The sequence below is a fragment of the Augochlora pura genome, chromosome 7 (assembly GCF_028453695.1).
Source record: "Augochlora pura isolate Apur16 chromosome 7, APUR_v2.2.1, whole genome shotgun sequence".
In the NCBI taxonomy this organism is placed as follows: Eukaryota; Metazoa; Arthropoda; class Insecta; order Hymenoptera; family Halictidae; genus Augochlora; species Augochlora pura.
The window spans coordinates 35,260,676-35,281,295 of record NC_135778.1 but is presented as its reverse complement, the minus strand read 5'-3'; the positions used below and the strand labels follow the sequence as shown (position 1 = coordinate 35,281,295).

General features: G+C 46.4%; 1 protein-coding gene across 5 annotated transcripts; it reads left to right on the top strand.

Annotated features, from left to right (window-relative positions):
• The first annotated feature begins 285 nt into the window (after positions 1-285).
• On the top strand, positions 286-19,746 carry Aralar1 (calcium-binding mitochondrial carrier protein Aralar1). 5 transcript variants are annotated; one of them, XM_078184736.1, is made up of 19 exons: positions 286-408; positions 474-672; positions 11,269-11,325; positions 11,423-11,565; positions 12,298-12,413; positions 12,486-12,625; positions 12,701-12,847; positions 13,019-13,160; positions 13,237-13,330; positions 13,870-13,905; positions 15,047-15,137; positions 15,303-15,378; positions 15,774-15,892; positions 15,968-16,138; positions 16,256-16,396; positions 16,465-16,659; positions 16,761-16,863; positions 17,449-17,539; positions 17,610-19,746. In XM_078184736.1, exons 2-19 carry the CDS (start codon positions 631-633, stop codon positions 17,791-17,793), a joined length of 2,088 nt encoding a protein of 695 aa, XP_078040862.1. In that variant the 5' UTR covers positions 286-408; positions 474-630; the 3' UTR covers positions 17,794-19,746. The 5 variants fall into 5 exon arrangements, with proteins under 5 accessions (XP_078040862.1, XP_078040861.1, XP_078040865.1 ...); XM_078184735.1 differs by having other exon boundaries at positions 334-672; XM_078184739.1 differs by having other exon boundaries at positions 334-676.
• The last annotated feature ends 874 nt before the right edge of the window (positions 19,747-20,620 follow it).

The window sequence follows — 20,620 nt, the reverse complement described above, 5'->3', positions numbered from 1 at the left end:
CAGAATTTTGTGAAATCATTTGAAGTCGTGGTTGCCCACGGAGGATTAATTCAGACGAATCAGTCTTTATCGTTTTACGTTACAGAATAAGTACGAGTAAAAGAGGTGTTCGTAGAGATAATCGACCTTCATCGTGCACGCTCCGTCATAAATTCTAGCCTGTCTAAAGCCTTTTCGGATCGGCGTGTCCATTCGGACTGAACAATTCAAATAATCCGCCGTTCGAAACGGTTAGGTTGACGCCGGAGGCCACCGCGAACGGCGGCCATGTTTTTTGGTGGGGACGAGAACGACCAGATGGCGATACGTGTCGGTTTTCGCACAGTAGTATGGCAGCTTCCGTTCCGCAAAGTGTTTTCAAAGTGCGGTCGAGCATTTGGTAGTACGCGTCACAGTGTCCGGAGCAAGGTTCGTTGGATCGTAGTCCCGGAGTCGAAAAAGTCACAGCTCGAGAAAAACCGATCGTCTTTCAGGTTCCTGGCGCAAGTGGAAACAGTGTTGGTGCAAAGTGTGTGCGGTGATAAACCGACGAGATAACGAACCAGCCCACCGGGTTGCCTGCGCGTTTACGTCCTGTGAAATAGTAATACTGAACCGGCGATATTTCGGTGAAACCCTCTGCTACTGGGAATGTTGAAGGACTCGCTTCTCGTTCGAGCATCCTGCCAAGAGGTGGGTAAGTTTTGCTTGTCGTATTTCCCTAGACCTAGACGGTTGCATCGCGTTGCGTGCCGTCTACGCCGATCTAGATCAAGGCCGATCGAGTCCGGCCTGGGAATGAAATCGGTCAGGGTCTAACCGAGTTTGGAAGGATTCTATCCTGTCCCCCTCTGTCTTTATCGAATTCCGCGGAAGCCGGTGGCTCCGACGGGAACGGCAACTGCAGCCCGAGCCGCAGCCGAAGCCGCAGCCAAAGCCGGAACCGGAGCCACACCAGTATGTACAGGCACCAGTCGATTCGCGTCTGCATTCTGTGTTGTACGTGTCCGCGAATGGCGGTGCGATTATCGATCCTCTGGAATAGTCGGGCCGCGAGGCTGTCCTCGTTTCGAGGTCACGGGGACTCGAGCCCGCAACCCTCGCTCTCGATCTCGATACATTTTCGGTTCTCTCCGCGGCTCACGAAACCATTTTCGGGATCCCGCAGCGTGCCGTTACGCTTCCGAGATGAAACCGGAAGTCGTTCGATGATCACCGGCTTCCCGTGCATCGAGCACCGGAGTTTCCCGTCGGGAATCTACGCCCCGAGAGGATCGCGCCGAGATCGATTGCCGTTTCTCGATCGATCCTCGCCGCAATTTGTCGTTGTTTTCCGGACCCATCGAACGATCCCATGCGGCTCGTTCTTCCGTTCGATTCGTCGATACCTTTTCCCAGAATTCCAAAGCATGGGAGAGTCGAGTACAGTTATGAGTATTCGTTTGCTTGCAAAACGAGACGAGTCGCGCGAGTCCCAGGCACTCTCGAACCTGTTTAACCTCTCACCGGAGTACAATTAATTCGTTTAAGCAACAAAACGGGCGCTCTTTAGCGTGCACGTTCTTATCGTTGTTCGTTTATTTCATATTTCCACCGTTAGATGTCGTTTATACTCGCTAATTATAAACCGACTGCGGATCTTCGCGCATTTATAGATTTTACAGGCGAACGTTCTTTGGTTGAAAATTGAGGGAATTCTGTGACGAAATTATAGAGCGTTTGCCCCGGAAATCGCTAGGTCAATCGCTGGTTTTAAAACACAGAAGAGAAAACGTGTCTCCGAATCAAGTTCTTATCTCGAGATCCTCGCTATCTCGTATCCTATCACGTTGCTAACCCTTTGCACTCGAAGCCATTTTAACTATAATTCTAAAATAACTTTCCTGACATATAACATTTCCATTTTATATGAAAAAATATATTTTCTGCATATGAAATTGAATCTTCTAACTCATGCAACAACAGTTTATACTTTTAATAATTTTTGAAATCTAATTTTTCATAATATAACAATTATTTTTTAACGTGCTGTAACAAGTTTAGTGGTGCCTCAGAGTCACCGCTCGAGCTCAAAGAATTAACTATCTCGCGTAAACAATATCCTGTGCCACTCTATTGGCAATGGACCTCGATGCGCTCTCTCATTATTCAATTCACCCGCCACTGAATTCAAACGATCCCGACTATGCTCGCGAACCCTGTGTACACACCGGGTGTCCCACCTCGCCAGCCCATTCTGTAAATAATTACCTCCGTAACGTCGCGGCGCGTTCCAGAGGAAGTTTTACGGTAGTTATGATACTGTGTAGCAGATTTCGATAGTCGCCGACCGACCGCTCGGCACAATAAGAATTACGATTAAGATGTAGTCGAGGTCGGGACTGGAAAATTTTCCACGACAAATATTTTGAGTTTCGCGTATCTGCGCGGTTTTAAAAGCGATCGCGCGACGGCGTGGTCCGGTCTTTGGCTACGTTTTAAGCCGTCTCTTGGCGTTTTACGACGTTGACCCGCGTAATTCGTCGGCTCGTTGGGTTATCGATGATCCCGGACCCTGAGAGACCCGGCGGTGTATCGCGACGCCGGTTCGTTCCAGAAAAACACGGTCTCGGAACGTTGTGTTCGTTCGTTCGTTTCCATAGCTGCTAGTGCAATTGTTCGAGACGCGTTGGAACGATGTTTAGATGAAAATGCCGGATAAACAGTTTAGAACAAATACTCTGCTGACTAAACGTTTCAGAATAAACAGTAATTTGCTTTGTCAATAGGCGCAAGACGACCCTGGGATATAGCCTAGATTCGTCTCTATCGCAGCAGCACCGAACACGTCGACTATCCGGCGCCCTGTTTACAGATATTGCAAGACAAATGCCGGGGGACGCGGCGCGATAGGGATGGCTCGCGATAATATTTCCGTGCGCGGAGTCACGTACGCGGGATCGCTGTTGTAATCCGGCCGCGCTGGAACGTTCGCACGGCGTGTACGTAATTGACAAATGTTCCGGCGGGATTTCGTCGGCTTCGATCGGGGAAAAGGAACGGAACGCGCGCGGATTCACCGGAAAATAATGGCGGCTTCGAAGATAATAATATCTTCGTATCCGGGGGCTTCGCGTACGCTGCAACCCATGCGCCAGGAATTGGGTCAACGCGAACAACCGATTCCCCTCCCCTCTCTCCCACTCGTGATGAATTTTCCGACGAACTCTCTCTCGCTTGTCCGACGGTGTAGAATATTTTCACGGGTCCGTCAGAAGTGTACACGGAAAGGGTGAAGCGAGCGTGAGGGGAAGAGGAGGCTGCGAAATGGGCCACCGCGTCGCGTCGCTCCGGAAGTGTCCGCGCGCGTCGGTCGTCGTCGCGCGTCCGCCTTCCGATAGTGGGAACGACCGAACGGAACGAAATTGGAACATAAAATTTGCCGGCCGAGAAGGAGCATGGGGGGAGGAGGAGCTCGGCTCGATCGAGTGGCGCCTTTAGGCACCGGTCCAACGTAAACGTAATAACGTAAAACCGCGATCAAAATCGAGCAAGTATTTATACCGATCCCAGCCGGTGTAAATCCGACGGCGTTCCGCGTCGCATCCTATTTTATTATAAGGGCGCGATCGATGCGTCCGTTAATAATTCATTCGCGCCGCGTGCTCGGTGTCCGATCGAATGGCGCCACCCTCCGATGTTCCATTGAAAAATCGTCTGCGAGCGTGTTCGATCCAGGAGTTTTCCATTCGTACGATCGAAATCTATCGCAAACACCGTCTCGCGCTGAGATTCTATCGTCGCTCTTGAAAGTACTCGAAACGATTCGATAGGCGCGCCGTTATCTCGATCGTAACTCGTAACCCGCGCTGATAAAGAGCCCGTGGAGCTAATTACAAGATAAAAGCAGCCGTGTCTTTGTTCCGATGCCGTTCGGGGTAGGGCCCGCGAATCGACGAACGGGCCAGATTTCAGAAATTTTGACTGCCGCCGCAACACAGAGTCGGACAACTGCGGCAATGCGGTGGTGGACTGCATGCTCTCCTCCGGGTGACCTTGCCGTTGGCTACGTGTTTTCTTCACCGCGGGATCGATAATTGATTCGAGGCCGAAGAACGTTTCGCGATGTCACACCCGAGCCGGTTCGTCGCAACGATCGTCGCATTGTGCAACCCGAGCCCGGAGAACTGCAACGCGATACGCCACCATTTTTTTCTGCGGTCCCACGACGCGTCGTACGATCGCCGAATCTCAAAATTGTCTATGTTTTGGGCTAAGACGCTCGCGCGCGCGCGGTCTAATTATAACGAGCGCGAAAAATCGCCCGAATGCGCTCGATCCGGTCGCGAAATCAGGTCGAATACGCGCGAAATTCGCCGTAGAACCGAAATCTACCGCGGTACCGTGACCGGTTGCCAGAATCGTATAGCTTCTGCGAGCGACGACTCCGTATTCCAGATATCCAACCGACTATGTTAGACGGTACCCGAATGGGCTGCCCAAGGGATGCGTCGCGGCGCCCCGCTGGCCCTTTCACAGATTAGAACTTCTGCCCTCTTCTATCGTTGAAATAGCCGTTCTTCATCGCCACCATTTCGACTGGACCAAATGCGATCGTCGACGCGATAGAAATAGTTTCGTCTAACGCCGGCGTCTTCCATTTCCATAACCGCAAACGCGACGCCACACAGTGGTCCGGATTGACACAAGGTGTGCCATTCTTCGATAGATCCGCCGACGTGTCCAACGTTAAGAACTTTAAACAATTATAATTTTAATTATTTAGAGGGAAGCTGTCCCGAAAATATTCCAATTTAATACATTGCGGGATTCTGTGGGACTCGAAAGATATTCTTTATCGATTACAAAAAATTTGAAGAATTTGTAACAGTTTGTTTCACAATATTTTTTTTCAGCATAATTTTTGTGGCAATTATTACTACAGGAATGAATTTTAATCGCGAAAGGATCCCCTTTAGTACAAAAAGGGATTGAAATAAAAAATATTAAACGGTTACATCGCAACATCGAAAAGAGGAAATGCAGTTATTTTTTTTACGAAAACCGGTATTCTTAGGAAGTCCGACTTTAAACCATCATTTCTATTACAAAATTGTGTTAACTCTTTGCAATCGGAGCCATTTCAACTGAATATCCAAAGTATTTTTTCAGACTCACAGTGTGTCCATTTTATATTAGGTTGGCGCATATGAAATATTGGATTTTTAAGCAAGTATATAAAACTGCATATCTTTTTTCAAAAGCTATTGATTTAATCAAAATGTGTCCCATTTGTTTCAATACATTTCTCCCAACGCGAGTTTAATTCATAGATGTCTATCTTCAAGAAATTCTGATTTTTCGGATCAATAAAGTATAGTATGGAATTTTTCAGACTGTCTCCATTTACATACTGTTTAGCCCATAAAAACTACGCATACGTCGTACAAAACAATTGCGAAATTAAATGAAGTAAAATATACAATTTTATAAAATATAGATCTTTCGCCAACACCGACTTTCACTATTTTAAACATTTAGGACAGTTTTTACGGGCTAAATAGTATATAGTATTCATACAGGTTAAATAGTATATAGTATTCATATGCGCCAACCTAATAAAATGCACTTTATCGCATAAGATAGAAATACTATAAGCTAGAAGATTTATTTCAGATTTCCAGTGGAAGTAGCTTCGAGCGCAAAGGGTTAATAGTCTCTAACGTCCGAGAGGTAGTGGGGAAGTTACGAAAATGCGGTAAAATGCAAGCGCATGATTATGGTTGTAACTAGTCTCAATTTGGAATCATACAAGCCAGAGCAGTTTAACATGCTTCGCGGTGGGTAATGGAACAGCCACGCGCCGAGGGCGAAGCTACTGGCAATGTCTTATCGGAGAGCTGACGTCAGAGAAGAAAAACTCAAGTGTTTACGTTTTTCATGCTAGTGTTCATTCTATTTCTCTTAATCCCGACATTATTTATGACAGGTCGCTGTCACTTTCTTCAGCCGAACAACGTGTAGTTACTAGCGAAGAGTTCCGCGAATACTTGAGGGACGTTGCTCGCGAAAGAAATTGGCAACGCTGTCCTAAAACTGCTCAAAATCTGCCCGAGTTTTCACGGGCTAAATAGTATATAAACGAAGACAGTCTGAATTATTCCATATCAGAGTTTATTAATTCTAAAGATCAAAATTTGTTTAAGACAGGCATTTCTGTATTGAAATCTCGTTGGAAAAGGTGTAGTAAAGCAAACGGGGTATATTTTGATTAAATCAACAGCTTTTGAAAAAAGATATACAGTTTCATATATTTACTTAAACATCCGATATTTCATATGCACCAATCTAATATAACTTGGAGCATTCTATACACATTATGGAATTAAATTTTGTGACTTGTGCAACAGTTAACAGGTCTCGACAATTTTTTGAATACGAGTGAATTTAATAAAAATTATTTTGAAACATGGCGTAATAATTTTTAGTGGCGCCTTAGAGTCGCCATTCAATCTTCAAAGGGTTAAATTATGCAAATATTTTTATTTTTGAGGTTGACAGACATTTAGGAAGTAGTATTATATTCAATACAGATCGATATGTGAAAGTTCATTTTTTGGTAAAATGCCACCTTACGCTAAACCGGACCACTGTGCGCCACCCCGACGCTTAGCCGTCGCCTCACGAGTACCAGCGACTCGCGCTGATCGGCGCAACTGCTCGCCCCAGCAAACATAACCTGACAATACCGTCTACAAATTCGAACAGATCTACAAAAAAAAATGCGCGACGATGCGGCAAGCTTCTGCGAACACGAATTCGAAGATTCGGCTCGCTGCGACCGGTAATTGTCTCGAAAATGATCTCCGAATGGTGGGGGATATTCGGCTGCAGTTTCCAGCGAGTCACGGACGGGGATCGTTCCGTTAGCGTGTAACCGGGCGTCCTTTGCGATCTTCCCGTAACAGTTGTCCGCGTCTCGAGAGGGGGTCGGGGACCTCGTGTGTCCACCTCCCATTCGGTGCGTGAACTTGCACCAGTTGCGCACGGAGTGCAGCTCTTCTGCTCGGGCTACGCGCGCGATTCAGTCAGTCAGTCAGTCGGTGAGACAGTCAGCAGTTACGTTCGAATCGTTTCCGCGGTCGCTTCTCGCGTTTTATTCTGGACATGATCGGCCCGCGTAATCGTCCGTTTTCCTGTTGAGCAATCATGACGCCAACCACCATTCAGTCGTTCGTGTGATATCGGAGTGTGCTTCCTGGACGCCGCGCTCACCATCTTGACGCAAGAGGATGCAGGCCGACGCGAGTGACGAGGTGTTTACAAATTTTCTGCACCGTCGCACATTTTCCTAGAATTTATCGATTTCGACGATTCGGTCAGCCAACAAAGTGTACCATATCCGACTTTTCATTAACTTTGCGAAGAAAGCGTAGAGAACGTCCGCCTGTGATCCGTCCGTCCCATTTGTCATTCTGTCGCGTTTCAAATGAAATTTATTACACGCCCTTTATGTGCATTGATAGCGCATCCGGCTGCGTCGAGCGCTCAGTAAAAAAACGCTCCCTCTCGTTCTCTGTCTAATTATCGTTAATTGCCGTCTCCCGTGAGCGCGTTGCGTAACAATTAACGACCGAGAATCTTTGAGATTGAAATGTCGAGAGCGAACGCTCTACGTTGTTTCCGTCGATCGCGTTTACGTAAGCTAGCGGAGACGACGACGTCGACGACGATACCAGGACGCGCGATGCTTGATAGCGTGCGTGATGCTCGTAGCGTTAAACGGTAGATCCTTGAATGCATTAGACTGCGTCGGGACGCCTTTCAAGTGACGGCGCGCGTTCGAGTGACGACACACCGAACACAGCTTACACCTCGTCGCTCGCTGCACTCGGACGCGTCCGAGCGGTGCGAGTCGCCGCCTTCCTCGGACCCGAGGTGTGCAGTACTCTGCGACCAGAAAAGACACCTGTTGCTCTCGCCTCGTCGACTTTTCGTTCTTTCCGACGCCGTCTCGCAATCGGTCGGGGCTGCACTTACCGATCGCAGGCGGGTTTCACGCATTCCACGTTTGCACCCGTAAAAACAACGGTGCATCCGTCGTTCGGTGTCCAATGGATAAAAAATATCAACGGATAATCCGCTCTGAAAAGTGATTCTTTTCAGTCCGATTGACTGCTTCGAAAGTGGGGCTTCGATCACCGAAAAATTCTGCAACGTTCTCGCGACAGTAAACGGGGATGCGTTCGGCTCGCTAATCCGGCGGTGCGTCCCGAGCAGTTCCCGATGTAACGCATTAATTACCGGGCGCGCGGGGGGAGGAGGGTCCAGCGAGCGGAACGATGAATTGCCGGCCACGTGTGCACCATAGATCGATAATCGGATCGTGCGGCCCGTTGATTCCGCCGATTACGTAACGTCGTTGCAAAATGTGCTAGAGCGGGACGCGTGCATGCAGGAAGCTATGCACCCGTCGAACCGGTCGGCCGTCGCCGAGCCGAGCCAAGGCACGCGTGCTATCGTAAACGCGTAAAAATACTTGCTCTTGACAATGGAAGGCGACCGTGGTGTGTGGTTGCACCGTCTGCTAGGAAAGCTAGCACCGACGAAAACCTTTCGTTCTGCACCTTTGACCTGGAACGCGAGCAACGCGACCTTACGCCCCCTTCGGGGTGTGCGAGAACGATTCCCGAATGTTGTTTATTTCTGTTGGATCGCGTCGCACAATGTCGAGCAGTTTTTCAGCCGCTGAGTCGATCTAGTTAGGCTTACCCGGTGGCCTAAATATGTACAGCTCGGGACACGTTTAGGTGTAGAGGGAGCCGAACGGGGAGTCGTCGTACCGCAGCCCTCTGGGAATCAGTCTGGTGGTGACTTTCGCGACGCGAGGGATCGGAAATCGGGCTCTTTTCTTACGATTCCTTCGACTGGCCTCCGTTTCCGTGGCACACCAAACGGCTGCCGTACCGTTCGTTAGCTGCATTCTGCAACCGCATTCCAGCGTGTTCCACCGAGCCATCTGCTGACCTTTTTCTGCGATCCCAGTGACTGGTGTGACCCATTATTCGACGCACGCGACCCCAGTCAGCATGTTGATTTCCGGCAGCACGTGACCGTTTCTCCAGCTGGAAGTACACCCGTCACCGTTCTCTCTCACTCTCTCTGTCTCTCTATTTCTCTCCCTCGTTCGCTGCTCTTTCTCTCTGCTTGCGCATTTCTTTTCTCGGGCTTCCCGACGGCACAGCAATGCCATACTTCTGGCAGTCTTCGGTACGTTTCTGGACCCTTCCTTCATATATAGCTATTGCGAACCTATTGCGAGCACCGAAAACGAGATCGAATGCTGTAAAATGTACACGGACCATCAACTTCTTTCTTTTTTTTTTGCACAGAGAACCATCGACGATAGGCAAGCGAATCTTTTCGCGATTTTACTTCGATTCGATTCGTTTGCCTATTATTTATTACATGGCCGCGCAATCGGTGGAAGCCCTGATTTTTGGACGCGCGTTTCTCGAGCCAGCCTCGCGATAGATAAGATTGTTTTTCATCGCGCGCTGACGTTCTAACTGGCAGGAATCTTATTTTGAGATGCGGCTCTATCCGCCTCTGTTCCTCTCTCTCTCTCTCTCTCTCTCTCTCTCTCTCTCTCTCTCTTTCTCTCTTTCTCTCTTTCTCGCTCTCGGTCTCTATCTCTCCCCGTTGCCATTCTCGTATTATTTTCTGCATCAAGTTCTCGAACGTAGAGCGACCGTGAAAAACGGCGGTATGTAATAGAACGCCACGTGACAGCCACGTGATGCTCTGTTGTCCGAGGAAGTCTTTATTCCGGCCTGAACCGCACGCACCACGCAAGATACTGAGATCGAATCGGGGAACAACCGACTCGAACAGCGTCGAAAATGATAAAGGCGACAGGATGACGCGAGTAATTCGTTTACACTTCAAACTCGAGCCAATTGTACTTCGAACTTGCAACCGCCACGAAACTCGCGAAAGGTTGCAGTCGATAATGCGCCTGTCTCAAAGGGCAAACGTTCTACTTCCTCAGCCTATCGAGAGCTTCGTCGCCGCAAAGATCGTCTATTCCTTTGCGGAACGATGAAAGACGCGTCGAAGCCGTTTGTTCTCCGTCGCTCGTAGGATCGATCAACTTCCGATGCCTGTAACTTCCTCTGAAAGAATCCCGCGGCTCCTCTGTTTGTGCTGGTCTTAAAGCGCAAGGGTCTTTACTTTCTAACCCGTTGCACTTGATCTTCCTCCGAAGACCGTGTTCTGCTTTGAGAAGCGGCGAGCGAGGCTTGTCGTACCACGGTGTTCAAATCGATTAACATCTGACTCGCGCTCGGATATTTTTCGAGGCTGCGCGAAGCCGTTAACAAGCCGTAACGAGCTGTATCAACGAACGAGTCAATCGGTTCGCGTGACCTTCCCGTGTGTCGAGCTTCGACATTCGATTAAACCCGTTGCCGTTGAACCTTGAACCGGTTCACCGCGATTCCCTTGACACCGGAATCGAGGGGGGACCGTTGTGTTCCGACGGGAGCCCCGTTGCAATTTCGCGGCCCTCCAGCGAATTGCACTCTCTTTTTCGATACTCCGTAGTGTACTCGAGATTAGAACGTTCGTTTGGTTAGATAACGATCGGAGCGTCGCGTAATTCCGTCGGCGGATCTCGATATCCTGTTATCGGCGCGGCCCGAACTTTCTTTATCGCTTTATTACACAACGCGCGACGAATACTGTTTTGTCCTCGAGCCGACCGAACCCGCGGCTCTCGTTGAAGAAATATTATAAATGGCATCGTTGTTTGCGCGAATGTAACGACGGCTTCTAATTATAGTATCAGTATTAATACTATCAACAGAAATGGGGCAATTTTAAAAAAAAATTACAAGAAATTTTGTTTGATCGATGGAGACCAATTTGTCCGGTGGCCTAGCTCGCCAGCAGTAACGTTTTCGAAACAGAAGCGCGATCTCGCGAGCGAATTGCAGCATTTTTCACTATCGGGCCTAAGCGATAACGCGCTATCGCAGATAACCCGTTCACGGTTCATAGGGAATCGTGAAAATACCGTAAGCTATAAATCGTCGAATTACAAGCACTACCGGAAAAAAGGCATGAATTATTAATGCCGGCCGACTCCGCGGGCTCGAAGGAGGAGGAGGAGGAAGAGGCTTCGTTTTAATTTTCAATCCCCGTCGTGAAGCAGCTTCGTTGGTGTAACGAGCACTTCGGACGACGAACGGAAAGACGAAGCGGTAGGGGAAACGAATTTTTCTGATCGTTTTCTGCTTTCGGTTCCAGGGTTCCGGATATCTAAAGCGTGCGCACACTGAACGCCTCCATGAAATCTTCAATCAGGTGAGAAACCGGACTTGTACTTTTAATTACTATCTTTTTATTTCCTTGTGCCAATTGATCAGCTACTAATGAAATTTCTCTTTTTGGCAAATCGCAGTACGCATCGCAGGAGAAGAATGGCGAGCGGTTCATGACCCCGTCCGACTTCGTGCGAAGCTACCTTGGCCTCTACACTGACCCAGACTACAACCCTGATTCTGTCAACTTGCTCGCCGGTATCGTCGACACCAGCAAAGATGGGTCAGTCTTGCGAGGACGCTATCTTTCTTGTAGATAGCGCCGTCCTGACCCCCCGACTCCATGCGCTCGAATCGTCTCTTTGGAAATCAATTGTTAGAGTCCTCGATGCGTCGATCGCAAAATTTAACCCTCTTAGTACCGGCCGAAAAGGGTCTTCATATCCAAGCGAAATGTTTAAAACTCGTTCGACGAAGTTTCAGAAAGTTTCAGAAAGAAATTGCATGAATTTTGAAAAGCCTGATAAATAACAAATTCAAAAAGGGAGAGAAAATAAGAAGTGAAATTGTTGTTTAACCCATTGCCATACTTTGACGAGTCTGGCACGTGACGAAAATTTCTAGTAATAATTTATTCAGTGCGAATGCTATATCGTTCTTTTAATTTGAATAAAATTCTAATTTCTTGCCATCAGTCTTTAAACATTGAAGCGACTGTAGACATACGATAGATCTAAATTGTCCTTTTTCTTCTTAGAAAATATTACAATCGAAAAACTTCTAATTATTGCAACTATGAAGAAAATGGTACGGCAAGTGGTTAATAACAATATTAAGGAAACTAATCTTTCCAACAATAGCGAACAACGATATATCGGTGTTCGGTACTAAGAGGGTTAAGCTATGAAGCATGGTTAGGAGACACTTGCGAGAGAGCGCTCGAACATGGACCAGTGCTTAGACAATGTTGCTTTCCTCTGGATATCGTAATTTGTTTCGAAACAAATGGTTACAGGCTCATATCGTTCTCCGAGTTCCAAGCGTTCGAGGGGTTGCTCTGCGTGCCGGACGCTCTCTACAAGACAGCGTTCCAGCTGTTTGACACTAATGGAAATGGAATGGTTGCGTTTGGTAAGTCGAACATGTTAAACACGAAAAGAAACGTTAGAAGATTTTAATCCGACGACGATTACTCGTTTACAGAGGAGTTCGCTGAGGTGATGCGGAAAACGGAGTTGCATCAGCGAATGCCGTTCAACATGGACAGCAGTTTCATCAAACTCTACTTTGGAAAGGATAAACAGAGGTTGATCAGCTACGCGGAGTTCAGTCAGTTTTTACACGTGCGTGTACAAAAACGTATCTTCTCCATGTACCTTCTGATGTTGTTCGTCATTCGATTTGCTTCTCGATTTCAGGACTTCCACGAAGAGTATGCGATAGAGGGTTTCAAAAAGTTCGATAAGGAGGGACAGGGTTTCATCTCGGCGCTGGACTTCCAAGATATCATGCTCAGCATCAAGAGTCATCTGCTGACACCTAACGTCAGGGATAACTTGGTCGCCGTAAGCTCTGATCCCTTTCATTTCCAAGCGTGTATCACTCAGTCGTTGCAATTCGATCGGTGCATGTGGATGATTGTTTAACAGACCGGAAAAGAGCGAACCGTTTACATTCGCTAATTTATTGATCGAACTTCCGATGAACACGGAGTATGTAACTTAATCGAATTACAGGCCGCAAGTATCGGACAATCCGGAAGAAATATCAGTTTTCCTTATTTCATGGCGTTCAACTCTCTCTTGAATAACATGGAGCTGATAAAACGTATCTACCTGAACGCGACCAACGGCCATCGATACGAAGAAGTTACCAAAGGTATATCTTCGTTTTCCCTCGTACAATTAGGGGTGCGTCTCGAAGAGAGAATAACAATCTGTTCGTTCGCTTTCAGAGAGATTTCTCCATTCCGCACAAATGATGTCGCAGATCACACCGCTGGAGGTGAACATTCTGTTTCAGCTCTGCGACCTGCTCCATCAGACTGGGTGAGTAGCTCCGATCACGAGAGCAAACCGATATAGTCTCTTCGGCGTCGATCGAAGGGCGTGAACCGCAAGCAGGAATCTAAAGACAAAAAAGCGATGGTAGCCGAGAACGAAACGCGATAGACTAACTTCTTCGCTGATCTGGTCAACGAAAAGCAATAAACAACAAAAACAGTATAACGAACGAAAAAACCCGAACGCAAACAAGAAAAATAAACAAAAGGCAAAAACTAAAAGAAAAAAGGCTATAGCCACCGTGATAATGCTATCCGTTGTACCAGCAAGCGCATCGTCATCATCCAAAACGTGCTCTCGGAGCGTGTCTCCTGTGTCGTTCCTTGGCAATAGAGAAAGGAAGACGAAGAACGACGATCCCTATCGAGCGAAACGAATCAAACCAAACCGATCATTTTCTAAATTGCCCTCTCAGCAAAGATTTTGAATTACTATTCCCGACAAATCTGTTCGGTGTGCGACGATCGTAGCTCCCATAATTCAATATATTTGTTTACGTGTTTACGCTGCCTGGATATGATCAGATCTACGGAAGATGACGAGGCAGACTCGCGGCTTGGGTGCGTCTTTGTATATACAAGAATAATCACGTGCTATAAGTCTGTTCTAAGAAGCATAATGTTGACCACACGCGAAAGCAACGGGAATCTGAAAGCACGCGCCAAACGAGTCTCGAAAGTTGTCTGAGAGATCGCTGGCTTTCGGAGACAAATATTCCCATTCCTTTTGCCAAAAACGAATTTACCTATAATATACATACGTATGTATATAATGATGCACAGTGTGCCCCAACCAAGTCGACTACCTCGCGTACGAACCTCGCGTTTCTTGAGATGCTCGAGTTAGGTGGGACATTTCCGAGCATATTTATATACGTACAGGGTGGAGTATGTTATTGAAGCCACTTCGATCACTAACGATTTACTCGTGGAAAATGTTTCAGATAAGCGTTGAGTAGGTTCTCGAACAAGACGTAACCGCAACGAGGACATTTTTAGGTCAAGCGTGGTTTTTTAAATCGAGTCGTCTCCTATTGCGTCGGCGCAGTTTGAAAATGTGATTCCATTTGAAACTAATCTTGATCGTCAAACGTCCTCTGCGCAACTCTTAGCTGCAAGATTTTCCACCGGGATCGTTATTTGAAATGGTCGCAGTCGCACACTGCATCCTACAGCAAATGTATAACACCATATTTGTCTCACCTATTTTCTTCAGCATATCTATCTTAGGACGATGGTATTTGCAAACATTTGCACACCGTGGGCACTAACGATTCCATTCTATATTCTATTTCCCCCGCCTCTGCTCTCCCCTAGCACTCCTGCAACGCAGATATCGAACCCACTTTGTTGCCACGTCAGACTTTAAGGATCCATTTGAGGAGCTCCGTTTGCCAGGATTGTTAGTATTCGCTCGAAACAGTGTCACCGACGTTGCTATAATGATTATCCTAGACATACACACGTACCATTCCTGGTTCTCAATGGGATACAAACATAAAGGGAATTGTAATGATAACGATCCGTTCACACACCCTTACCTTATTATTTTCTTTTTTTCTATCTATTTCTCTCTCTCTCTCTCTCTCTCTCTTCTTCCTCTATTTCCCCCTTCTCTCAAAAGTCGAAAAAAAGTATCGCTTTCACGCTGCCCGGAAGCCACACCTCACCTATATTGAGCAGGCATTTTCTCGGGTTTCAGGAAAATTGTATACAATGATCTCGTGGCTATGACACCTGAGCAGTATTTCAAGCAAATTACGAGACGCCTAGCCGAGATCAAGGCGGTGTCGGTAAGTGTGCGACGGGAATTCTAGAAGCGCCGTGTTATTCAAGCCAGTCTCATGGATGCCAGTCAGATAATCATCCCGGGAAAAAGAATCGTTGTAGAAAATCGGCCGCAAAATCGTGCGACGTCCACGCAGCGTTTTAACATTCACGGCGTTGTTCTATTTCAGAGCCCGGAAGAGCGGGGCGTGGTCGTGCAGATTCTCGAGAGCGGTTATCGGTTCGTGCTCGGCTCGATAGGAGGAGGTACGTCTGTTCGAATCTGATCAAAATTCTTTACCTTGCAGCGGCCGTGTAAACCGGGTTTACAGGATCCCAGAGATTCGACTCGCCCCAACGGGTCATGCGAGAATGGGTCGAACAAATTGTTCCCTCTATAGCGTTGCACGCTTGTTCGTTGCGACACTATAGGGGAAACACTGTCTCTCTCCTTAAACAGTATTCGATATTTCAAGTTTGTCGTAAACGAAGACAGAAACAAGTCTTCAGAGTATACAAAATAAAATAGTGTTAGTCCCGCGTGTCAAGTCTGTGGAGTGTAGACTGTCAGGGTGATTTAGTCGATTTGTTGCGAAGATGGCACTCGGGTAGTCTCTGATATAGCAAGCAATAAAGAACTAGACGGGGACTATTCTGTACAGCGGTGGGCGCGACAGCTGTGTATCCCATCGACCTGGTAAAGACGAGGTTGCAGAACCAGAGGACTGGATCTCTGGTCGGCGAGCTGATGTACCGAAACAGCTTCGATTGCTTGAAAAAGGTTGGAATCGAAAAGTCTCGCTACGACACACCGCCTGCATTGTTAATCATGAAGCTGGTGTCTCGCGTTTGACAGGTAATCCGGCACGAGGGTTTCTTCGGGCTTTACAGAGGTCTGCTGCCGCAGCTAATGGGCGTCGCGCCCGAAAAGGCTATCAAGCTAACCGTCAACGATTTCGTCAGAGATAAGTTCATGGATAAGAATGGCAATCTGCCCCTTTACGGGGAGATTTTGTCTGGTGCTTGCGTAAGTGGTCACAATTTCTCTTGGAAACAGACATTATGATTTCCGCGTTTGCTCTTTCGTTGATCCTGTGAAAAAAAGATGCATTTCGTTGCTAACACGGCTTATTTTTATTTTCAGGCCGGAGGGTCCCAAGTGATATTCACCAATCCGTTGGAGATCGTAAAAATCCGACTTCAGGTGGCTGGAGAGATAGCTGGAGGTTCGAAAGTGAGAGCTTGGTCCGTTGTCAAGGAGTTGGGTCTCTTTGGATTATATAAGGTAGATCCCTGCCAATGCAAAACGTCAATTAATGTTACATCATTTTCAATCGTGTCTTTTGGTTCCAGGGTAGCAGAGCTTGCTTCCTCCGGGATATTCCCTTCAGTGCTATCTACTTCCCCATGTACGCCCACACAAAAACTAAACTGGCGGACGAGGGAGGGTACAACACACCCCTTTCTCTTCTCTTTGCAGGCGCATTAGCAGGCGTGCCTGCTGCAGCTTTAGTCACCCCTGCTGATGTGATCAAGACGAGACTACAAGTGGGTCTTCGAAGCTTCGCTTTAACGAGACTTTAACTTTATACATATATTTCAGCAGTATGTAGGGTTTGATTGAAACTTGCATGATTTTTGTTGGATAGGTGGTAGCCAGGGAGGGTCAGACAACGTATAACGGCCTGCTAGACTGCGCTAGGAAAATATTCAGGGAGGAAGGAGTCAGAGCGTTCTGGAAAGGAGCATCAGGTACGAGATTCTCTTTAAACTCAGCGTACGATACTCGATTGTTGTGGTTACGGAACGAGGTAGGGAGTTAGAAAGTGCAGGAAATTTTATTTTACATTCTATGCGAAGACAGTTAGTAATATGTTTTGATTTTGGTCGACTGCATGCGCGGGGATTGGCCCTGTTGCATCTTTCGACTATTCTTCCCCTCCAATATGACCTGGCAACTTGCTTCTAAGTGAGTACTTAATTCTTCTCTGTGCCTGCCAGTCTCTCGTGGTTTTCCAAGTTTATTTTGTTTAGTTCCACCCCTAGCTTCGTTCAAGTTCTCCCATATTTTCCGTTCTCGTTTCTCTCACCGTCTCTCATAATTTCTAACCCTGGACAATGAGTATGTTCGTCGAATGATCGTCGCACGATTACTGTTGATACTCATGTGATTTGGTCAGATGTCCGACGAATCGTGTCCCGTCACGATCACAGAGAACATTGCGTCGAGAAGACAATCATTAACATTCATCGAGCACAGTTTTTAATGGTATAAAAGGTTTCACGAGTCGCTTTCTTCTCTTATGATTCTAGTTGCGTTTAATTTCTATTTTGCAGCACGAGTGTTCAGATCGTCACCCCAGTTCGGCGTCACCCTGTTCACCTATGAACTGTTACAAAGGTTGTTCGTGGTCGATTTTGGCGGATCGTAAGTTGGATTAAAATCACAATACTAAATTTAAATATTGAGAGTGTGTATTAACAATGTTACGTTTCAGGCGACCTGCTGGGTCAGAGCTTAAGATACCGGCCACAGGAGTGGCGCAAGAAATTCGATCGACGAACCCGGATCACATAGGCGGCTACCAGGTAGCCTTGCCGATCTTCACTGGCATCGAGAGCAAGTTCGGTCTTTGCCTCCCGAGGTTCCAGGTGGTTACCCCAGGGAAACAATTACAGTAATAAGGTTGTAGGAAAATTGAGAAATCGTCGTTGTTAGGAAAGCAAAGAATATACAGAGAGCTCTATAGAATCCACGAGAAACCGAGTCAAGTCGATCCGAGTGTTTTTCGAGAAAGAGCTGTCGTTGATCGATCCAACGAGTCGCGCTTCAGTTTAGGAGATGATCACAGGGTGATAACGAAGGAACCCTAGAACCACGAGAGACCTCACGAGCCCCTTCGGTATCTGGATTAAGGAAACCAAGTAGCGACCGTTAGGATTCCTTTAGCGGAGATTCAACGCGCACAAGATCGTCAGTGATCGTTGCTGAGGATAATCATTACTCTGGACGAGGTCCAAACATATAAAACGGTTTAGCCTAAAGACCACTACATTGGACGCTCTTCACCGATCCTCTTACGATTATTGATCATTACCGTGCATGGAGCTCGAATGGATTGGCGATACGAAGAAGCAGACGTTTCGTTAAGCTCAAGGTGTCCCAGCAATCGCGGCAGCCACGAGGGTTATGGGACACTTTGCGCAGCTCCTTCTTGTTTACATTTCACCACATTAGCAATCATTTCTGCAATAGTATTTCACTTCTGAGAACGTTGAATTTCCACAGACTGTTCGATTCCAAACTGTAATGAAATTAAGAAGACGCAAAGGGTGGTCCCTGCCGGATTCAAATTAAAATGGTTGAAAAATATTTTTGATCAAAGGGAGAACCGGTTCATGCTTTAAGCCCCTTGCATGTTATTTTTTCTACTTTTTATATCTCGCCTTGAATCTTCGGGAACGATACTGTGCTTCTTTCCAAGAGTTCTACTATTTTTCTAGTATACAGTTCAAGATACTTTCGTCGATCCTAACGGACAGAGACCATACCATGTTTCTAGAGTCAACTGACACTCAGTTTTCAAATTCTTCTTCTAGTCGCGACTGCCATTCGTTCCTCTGTTGTACAGTACACGAGTTAGGTCCATTGTTTTATGCCTCTGCCAACATATTGTGTTCCATGTTGAAATTGAACGATTATGCGCGTCCGGAACTTCGATAGGATTGCTGCACACAAACTACAGAACGTCTATCTGCCACGCTTAATTAATTATCTATCCATATTTGAATCCGTTCGTGCGTCGAGAACGTTTTGTTTCGTTATGCATATCGTGAGCGAGAAGCGATTATCAGCGTCCAAAGCGATCACGTGTTGTCTCATGATGATGATGTCCTGACACGCTGCCAATAGCCGGTTCAAATGGTCAATATATTTTTGTAATAAGGGAAACGACAGACAGGGAAACAAGGGGAAAGACAACGTACGAGTTGTATAGTCGCGATGTTAAGCTTTCTCTGTCCACAGAGAACGGTTTATTGTGTACATAAATCAGAGAGGTGTAAAGACGTGCGAACCTGTTCGAGGTATTCGGGGTCCATTCTACTTGAGATTTCGAGGTTGTCCAGTCACTAAAACTGTGCAAATTCTCGACAACCATACTTTTGAAATATCTTGTAAGCTCGTAGATAAAATCCACAGTTTTCCTTGCTCTGAAGAATAGAGCTGAAGGTCGCACCAGACCCTGAAGCCTCGCACACCGTCGACGGACAACGAGACACAGGTGTCTATGGCCTGCGTTCTGGCCGAAAATATCAATTTAACCATCCTAATCATAGTTTAATGTACATACATACGTTGTATATGTAATATAATTAGCTTGTGTGTATATATACATGCGCCTCTGGCAAGCGTAAACACCAGAAAAGGCTGTTATAGTCGACTGGACGTTGTGTTCTACCGATTCACTGTGTATCAGTATATACTCTGAGATTACTCGATGATATAATTGTACTCGAATATAAATAGCCTTGCACGGTGTTTGTCGTTGCCCCAGGTGCATAGAAATTATGAGAAACATTCAGAAATCCGTCGTGGGCATTCGCAGCTCAATACACTTTGATTTTTATAAACTATTACTCGTGCACTATCCTCATTAATTGTTGTCGTCACAGATTTTTAATGTTGCTATTGGATAATATTTGTCGAGTATATCGATCTGGTTCTACACAGACGGATTGTGAGAAGGATGGGTGAGAAGGAAATAGAGACATTCGAACAAGAAGGGGGATTCATTTCGTTCTCGGTGCTTTCTGTTTCGTTCTCAAATGATTGTTTACTTGTCCGGCCTAAAAGCGTGGAAATCATGATCAGCTAGCGAACACTCTTCCGTTTGAACATTCCATGACTGCCGCCGAAGGTGACCCGTTAGCAGCTACATATATTTTCAATCATTATGCAATACGTACTTTCCGCGCAGAGATGGTGAACGATATTTAACACGTTGACTACTTTAGCGTAAAAGAATCATTTGACAAGAGGCACTGCTCCTCTTTGACTAGTTGACCATATGGTGGTAACCGACGTGTTAAATCGTAGTCTTTTTTAGAAATAAAATGTAAAAGCAATGGAATTTCGACGTTTATTCACGGGTGGCCATTATCCACATGTTGCGATCATTCGTTTGCGGCAGACTTAACTCGAGATGAGATGGTTACGCGATCGCACAAAAACACAAGAGAGAAACCAAGAGAATAATCTGTATTTGTAAATATATATATTTTACGAATAACTAAACAAAGGGGACCTTCTTAACACGTTCGTTGCGGTTCTGCTGGATGTTTTTATAAGTACTTTCTCAGCTCATTGTATTTCCCTTTTGTGCAATTAATATAACATTTGATTCGTTGGCAAGTAGTTCGTTATTATAGCGAACGTATTTGAGGGTTAATACGCGCAAATACGAAGTAATTCATTAAAAGCGTAGAAGGAAGATAAGGGACAGATAAA

Coding starts and splice junctions, on each gene's coding strand:
- Aralar1 (XM_078184736.1), top strand. CDS start 631: ATGTTGAAGGACTCGCTTCTCGTTCGAGCATCCTGCCAAGAG. Junction 11,326..11,422: donor TCCATGAAATCTTCAATCAG/GTGAGAAACCGG, acceptor GGCAAATCGCAG/TACGCATCGCAGGAGAAGAA. Junction 17,540..17,609: donor GTGGTCGATTTTGGCGGATC/GTAAGTTGGATT, acceptor GTTACGTTTCAG/GCGACCTGCTGGGTCAGAGC.